Source organism: Pteropus alecto, unplaced genomic scaffold (assembly GCF_000325575.1).
Source record: "Pteropus alecto unplaced genomic scaffold, ASM32557v1 scaffold50, whole genome shotgun sequence".
NCBI classification, from domain to species: domain Eukaryota; kingdom Metazoa; phylum Chordata; class Mammalia; order Chiroptera; family Pteropodidae; genus Pteropus; species Pteropus alecto.
The window spans coordinates 108,623-116,320 of record NW_006431918.1 but is presented as its reverse complement, the minus strand read 5'-3'; the positions used below and the strand labels follow the sequence as shown (position 1 = coordinate 116,320).

Sequence of the window (7,698 nt, the reverse complement as noted above, 5' to 3'; positions counted from 1 at the left end):
GTCCCCTGGTACAGTGTCACTTTAAGTGAGAGCTGCTTGCTAACAGTTCCATGAGATGTGTCGTGACATCCTAACTTGTGTAAGGTGACATGTCATTGTGGTTTTATTTTGATTTCCTTGACGATTAGCGATGTTGAACACCTTTTCATTTTAGGTCTTTTTTTGAAAAAAAAAAAAAAAAATGTCTATTCAAGTCCTTTGCCCAATGTTAAAATTGGATTATTTTCTGGTTTGCTCTTGAGTTGTCTGAGTTCTTTATATATTTTCAACATTAGTCCTTTATCAGATATTTGCTTCGCAAATATTTTTTCCCATTCTGTAAGTCGTCTTTTCAATTTATCGACTGTTTCCTTGGCTTTCAGAAGCTCTTCAATGTAGTCTCACTTGTTTATTGTAGTTTTTGCTGCCTGTGCTTTGGTGGCTTAGCCAGGAAATCATTGCCTAGGATTTTTCTTCCTATGTTTTTTTTCTAGAAGTTTTATGGTTTCAGGTCTTACATTTAAATCTTCAATCCATTTCAAGTAAATTTTTGTGAGTGGCATAAGGTTGAGGTCCAGTGTCATTCTTTTGCATGTGGCTATCTGGTTTTCCCAAGATCATTTATTGAAGAGTCTGTCCTTTCCCCATTGTGCGTTCTTGACAGCCTTGTCAAAAATTAGTTAATTACATATATGGAAGCTTATGTCAGGACTCTCTATTCCACTGATTTACATGCCTATTTTTATGCCAGTACCATACTACTTTGATGACTATAATGTTATAATACAGCTTGAAATCAGGTGTGGTGATGCCTCCAGCTCTGTTCTTCTTTCTCAGTATTATCATTTGGCTATTTAAGATCTTTTGTGGTTCCAAACAAATATTAGGACAGTTTTTGTTTGTTTGTTTTTGTTTTTGTTTTTGTGAGAAATGCTATTGGAATTTGGATCAGGATTGCATTGAATCTGTAGATCACTTTGGGTCATGTGGACATTTTCATAGTATTCTTCCAATCCAGGAACATGAAATATCTTTCCATTTCTTTATGTCTTCTTCAGTCTCTTTTTATTAATGTCTTATAGTTTTCAGTGTACAGATTTTTCACCTCCTTAGTTAAATTCACTTCTCAGCATCTTAGTTTTCAATATTATTGCAAATGGGATTGCTTTCTTAATTTCTGTTTCAGATACTCCGCTGTTAGTATACAGACACGCAACCGATTCCTGTGTGTTGATTTTATATCCTGCAATTTTGCTGAATTCATTTATTAGTTCTAACAGTTTTTAGTGGAGTCTTTATGGTTTTCTATATATAAGGTGTCATTTGTGAACAGAGATAATTTCACTTCTTCCTTTCTGATCATGGATGCCTTTTATTTCTTTTTCTGCATAATTGCTTTGGCTAGGACTTCCAGTACTATGATGAACCATCATTGCATCCCAAATATATATCGCACTTGATCATGGTGAATGATCCTTTAATGTGTTGTTGAATTCGGTTTGCTAATATTTTGCTGAGAATTTTTGCATTCCTATTCATCAAGGATATTGGTCTGTGATTTTCTTCCGGCGTCTCTGTCTGACTTTGGTATCAGGGTAATGCTGGCTTTGTGAAATGAGTTTGCGAGGGTTCCCGCCTCTTCCAGTTCTTCGAACCGTGTGCGAGAAGTGTTGGTGTTTATTCTCTGTGTTTGGTAAAATTCACCAGTGGAACCATCTACTCCTGGACGCGTCTGAGCCTTGACCTGCCACGGGAGTCAGGTTCAGGGTCGTGTCAGTGCCCCTGACAATGAGGGGTCAGAGCCAGGACCTGAGACCCAGGGGATGGGGCTCAGGGCGGCAAGAACCCATCTCAACAATGACATGGGATGCAGGGCAGCGAGGCTCGGCAGAAGCACAGCCCCAATCATGGCAGCCGAAGTGTGACTTGGGACCCTGGGGGCAGGGCCCAGAGCAGGGAGGCCGTCTCGGTAATGCTGGGGAGAAGCCAAGCTGGGCAAAGAGCAGTGACAGCTCAGATCTTGGTTACGGCAAAGTGCTGTGGCACCAGACCCCTGAGAGAGAGAGAGAGGTGACGGGGCGGGGGAGGTCGCAGCAGCATCCGGGGACTCCGAGGGCGGGTCTCACCTCGGCAACAGCTCCAGCGTCTGGGAACAGATGCAGAGGTGGGGCGCTCAGGTTGTTGAAGGCTATGGGAGACCTCTCTGGCAAAAGCTGCGAATGTTCGCAGGGTGAGGCTTGCGGGGTGGTGGTGGTGGTGGTGGGGTCTCCTTCTCCCCTACCCTGCGGTGAACTTCCCCAGGGCAACTGCTGGGGTTGGGGCGATGCGGGCGAGGTGCTTCCTTCACACTTGGGTGTGGCCATCCTCGACTTTTGAGCTCTGCCGGGTTTCTACTGCTGCTGCTTTGTTGTCTAGACCTTTTCCTGAGCTGTTTTCTTCAATATGTAGCTGTTTATTTTTTGTTGTTCTTGGTTTTTTTTTTTTTTTTTTTTTTACGGTGGTGGGAGCGCGGATGCACGTCGGGAGCTCCTAGCCTTGCACCTTGCTGACGTCACTCCCAAGTCCCTCATTCCTATAGATGAGGTGAACGAGGTCCTGGGAGATGAGATGCTTTGCTCAGGAGGATACTACAAGGTTGCGACTGGAAATTTTATTTTGATTTTTTTCTCCTGATTTTGCCGAGGAATTGGGTGTAATCTCATAGGCGCGAAAACAACAAAAGCAATTTAAAACTGAATATGAAATGTGTTTTTGAACATTTATTTATATCTTGATCCTGTTGCCTCAAAATATTTTCAGCCTCCTGGTTCATAAATAAAAGTCCTTATTTGAATATAAAATATTAATGTATTCTTGCTGGGAAGTTACAGAAGTGACAAATAAATTAATTGAGGATGATAGGATTCTAATGAAGTAAATCATTCTTGAAAGGGCTCTATGAAATAGGCAGTTGTGCGTTTTCAGTATTCAACCCCAAATAATTCACCTTTTGCTGTTTTTTATGCATTTCTGATTTCTGTGCATTTTTAATTTCTCTTCGTTATTTCTTTGTAGGCAGAATAACCAGAACCTTACAAATAATACTGGAAGTTGTACCAGAAGAAGATTGTCATTAATTATGAATTAATGCATTTGAAATCTTGGCAATCTATCCTTGGCCTTGTTTCTGCCGAAAAGGCTGAAACAAAACATGGACGTTCACTTCATTTTATGAAAATCCAGAGGATTGCAACTTTGGTGATGGACTGAAAGGAATCAGTTATTTCTGTTTGTATCGTTTAGTGTATTCAAACTGGTTTCTAAGAAATTTAATTATAACTCCATGTAGTTCTAGAAAACTGATATGCAACTGTACTATGAGTTCACGTGATTCTTGAGTGCCTGATACCCACCTTTTGAAGTTAGGGGGAAAAGACTGTGGAATGGACAATTACTTCAGTGGTCTTTCGCTGTAATATATCTTACCATGGCTAAGAACCTTCAATTGGAGACTGAAATGTTTTCTATACGTATGGGTTTTGTACAAGCGGTTTTTACATACTATAGGTGACCATACTGTGAAAAGTGTTTTCTACTCTTCTGGAGGAAGAAAGAAAGACAAAGCAGGCATCATCACTGTGGACAGAGGAGAGAAATTTATTTTACATTGGCATTGCATTGCTTCCCCTGAGGTATCAACTTAGATGTCACTCATCTTTTAATGAGTGATACTCAGAGCATTTTGAACAAAGGACAGAGTTGGGATATGCCCAGTTTTAATGGATACGTTGAAGAAGAGCTGCTAGGGGCTACTGTTCATGAGACAAATCCACAAATTATGTTTAAGTAAAAATCCTTGAGAATTTATTAGGGGGTTTTTTTTGTTGTTGTTGTTGTTTGTTTTTTCCACTCATCGTTAGGAAGGCACGTGGTTATATGCCATTTGGTTTTTATGGCAGCTCATTTGATCAAGAAAGGATGTAACTTTCTTACAGCAAAGCCATACTCAGTTTGGTATTAAATCTTCTTAAGCACAATCACCTGTTTTGTGAATAATTTACCCTTGATAAATACACCTAAATATGTGCATTTTCGAATCTTCAAATTGCAATGTCAACACAAGACAGAAATCACCAAGAAAGAAAACGCCCAAAATATTATGCAGTGTTAGTAATTCCGAATTTCTTTTTGTTTCATAGCTATTTTTACATGGTGATGAATTTTGACAGGTTGTACATTTCCTTTATACATTTTATGTTCTGTTAAAATAGGTCTTCGGCTACAACTGTCCAGGTCAATTAGGAAAAGGCATATATTCACATAAAAACTGAGGAAGAAATGTCATTGATAAAGAAAACTTACAGCTGATGTTTCTAAAATTTTTCCACTTTTGTGTCTAGGCTCTGTCAGTAATTTCCTCACCTGAATTATCATTCAATTCACAAGAGATAACTGGTAACAAATTCACTGAAAGAAGGAGAAACTGTGCATGAATGTGTGTATCCATACAGGTGTTACATACTGGGTTTAGAAAATATTGTGCAATTTTCAAATGAGAGTCATAGTATGATGAAACCTGTTAACTGTTTAGTCAGCATATTTCATTCTTTAATTTTTTTGTCCATTTGAAAATAAGAATTTTTTGAAAGAATTACACTGATTAAAATCATTAAGAGAAGATGTATTATATTTTTTCTTAAATATAATCTCGCTTCGTTTGCCCTACATGATACACTGTATGTCGGTGCTGATAATGGTTACCGAATTTATAGACAATCGACTAAAATTGTAATAATAATTTATAAATTGGGCAATACCAATTCACTAATTTCAATTTTTACTCTTGATAACATTTAATACATGTCCAATATTGACATTTTGTCAGCCAAACCTAGTGTTTGGATCTCTAAGTGAACTCATAAAAATTCCTGCCTTTTTCTCTTATCATAGGGGTTCATATTTGTCCCATAGTCTATTTTCTATATCGACTCATCCATATCTCTCCCCACGGTATCGTCGCTGGTGGTAAAAATAGATTCCCTTATATCCAATTTTTTTTTTTTTTTTTAATACCTTAAGCCCGTGTAATCTAAACCGAAGAGTTCTCTGTCTAATGGAAAAAAAGGTCAAATCACTTGGAGAGGTTCAGGTGGTTCTTGATTTTTCCTGAGGTTAATGTGCTTATATCAACAGTGGCAGATAGGTATCTTCATTTTATTTGTTCGTTTATTTTTAGTTTAATGTCTCTTTAAATAGATCCTTGTACAAGCTAACCAAAATACTCGTTATTCATTCCATCATTATCAAAAATAGTTTTTTCACTGTTAACATTTCTAATACCTTTGAAATACTCTTTTAACCAGACAGAAAGCCAGTCAGTAATTTTTAAAGAAAATGATGGAGATGAAGTTGTACTTCCACATATTTTTAGGACACATCAGACAAGACACACGGTTTCTGTCATCGGGGAATCAGCCTTTTAAATTGCTTTTCAGAATGCTATCGTGTCCTAGAAGAGATGGCCGACTCTGGTCCCAGACATCAGCGTTAGGTGTGTGTACACGCAAGCATGCACACGTGCTTGTACCTTATCCTCCCCACTCCCACTGGTGCAGAAGTAAGTCAGATTCTTAGGTTATGTTAGAAATGCATGACAGTTTAACTAACACGAAAATATGTACGTTGGAACAAATTTCCGGGTTGTTTTTAGGTGTCTGATAAAATTGTTTGCCCAATCGCTATTTGCTGTCTCAGCAGATCGTTAGCCTGACTATAGTTACATCATTCAACAGAATTCTTCATGAACTGTAATTGCTCTTCAGGAAACTCATTATTTCATCTCCATCTGCAGATGGATGTAATGCCGGCTAAGAAAGGGAACATCTTTGACCTAACGTTGATTTCTTATAATTGAGGAATAGGTTATGAAAAGATAGAAAACTAAAGGTCAGAGTAGCGGGAAATGAAAGTGATTGGAGGTAATGATATTTTGGTGTAATTTATTATGCGACATAGTCAGAGAAATATTAAAAAATAATTGTCTGCTGTGCACAGGTGGGTATCCTGAGAATCTGATGAAATGTGGGCTTTGGTACCCCTCACTTAGGCATGCCCCCTCCGAGGTCCTGTGCCTAATTTTGCATTAAGAGCTTTGTATTAATTTTCTTGAAAAAGATCAGTAGACTACTTCTGGCCCTGTAAAATCTGCATTCATCCCTGTGAGTGAGATAAAATACTCCCATCACTTTTTCTATTGGAAGTAAGCATGGGCGTTTGTAGGATATATTTTTAAATAAAGTTGTCAGTTAGTTGAAGTACTCTGTATAAGTGGCTTTCTCATAATGTATATTATGTGCTATAAAAGGAGAGTTTCACCTGTGACGTATTTTATGTGTCAGTTCTGAATGATAGAAAAAAACAATGAGCGGTATTTTTCTCATAGCTCTTTTTCTTAGTCTGGAAAGAAATAGAGATTTGGGATTTGAATGCTGATGAGTCAAGAAATTTAATTTTTTCTTAAATATAATCTCGCTTCGTTTTGCCCTACATGATACATTGTATGCCGGTGCTGATAATGGTTACCGAGTTGTATTTGACCTTCCTCACCAAAGTCAGGAATTAAAGTATGTCATTGTGTAACTGGCAAGAGGCTCGTGGTGGATACAAATTAGAGGAGATAATGAATCATCTTGACAGCTTCTGTTTACATTAGTTATAGGTCAAAGAATTATTACCTATAAATGTTTTTAGAATAATTTTCCCATTAGCAGTATTTTTAGTAGTTCTCAATATACATAATACCTAAAAATGTAACCTCTTGGTGGTATTCATAAAATATTTAAAAAGTTATTTTAACAGCAAAGTTTTGGAGATCATTTTTTCTTTTTGTCGCATTTTCAAACGAGTCGACACCGAAAAGTGAGTGTTTGGTTTAGTTCGGATTGGATACAAATTCACAAAGGCGAAATCATGGTCTCACGGGAAATTCACCAATTTTCCACATGTCGTGAGACACTGTCGTTCTTCACAGTCTCATAAGGATGTTAACTTGATCTTTTTGAACCATTTCTCTGTTGTCTTGAATGCGTCAATAATTCCCTTTGTATTATTTTTTGACATGATATCCTCAGGATAGGAGTAAGTCCTAATGTGAGTTTATGCAGTATTGTTATGCTTAGTATGAAATGACCCCTTGGGATTACTTCGTTGGTATCCCCGCCCACTTTCTCTGTTGCCATTGGCTTTAAAGTATCACCGGTGGATGGTTACGCGCTCCAAAGAGTTATCTGTTACATGTGTGTATTTTAGCTAGTGGAGCAAGGGTCCACTTCTAGTATTAGTAACTGCCTTAACGGTCCTATGGATAACGATTCTCTCAAGAAACCGTGGGGCGTTAGGCATCTGAACGCCATACGGATGGATGCACTGGTTCGAAAGTGAACATTACTTTTTTCCCCTCAGCATATACACTACTGATTTTTTAAAAAGTCTGACTTTCAAGTGAACTTACTTGTTCGAAGACTTGCTTGCTGAGTCCTTATTACCTCTTGTCGAAGCCTCTAAAGGCCGAGCCTAAAGCTAGAGGGAAAAAAACAAAAACAAAAAACACTAATGCACAGTTATCTCATATGCACCAGTGATCGTTTCTTGAGCACTTTGTGCAACAGGGGATGTTGTGCAACATCTCGTGGGAAAACACGTCAGGCCTTGGTGTGTTACAGCTGTGGCAGGTGGGTTGTG

General features: G+C 38.2%; 1 protein-coding gene across 1 annotated transcript in view; it reads left to right on the top strand.

The window, feature by feature from the left end:
• Nucleotides 1-4,636, top strand: part of SLC7A11 (solute carrier family 7 member 11) — a 67,562-nt gene extending 62,926 nt beyond the window's left edge. Inside the window, exon 12 of the mRNA XM_006906210.3 lies at nt 3,034-4,636. Within this exon, the coding sequence (XP_006906272.1) occupies nt 3,034-3,095 (62 nt within the window). The 3' untranslated portion in view covers nt 3,096-4,636. The remainder of the gene's footprint in view (nt 1-3,033) is intronic.
• Nucleotides 4,637-7,698: the final 3,062 nt, after the last annotated feature.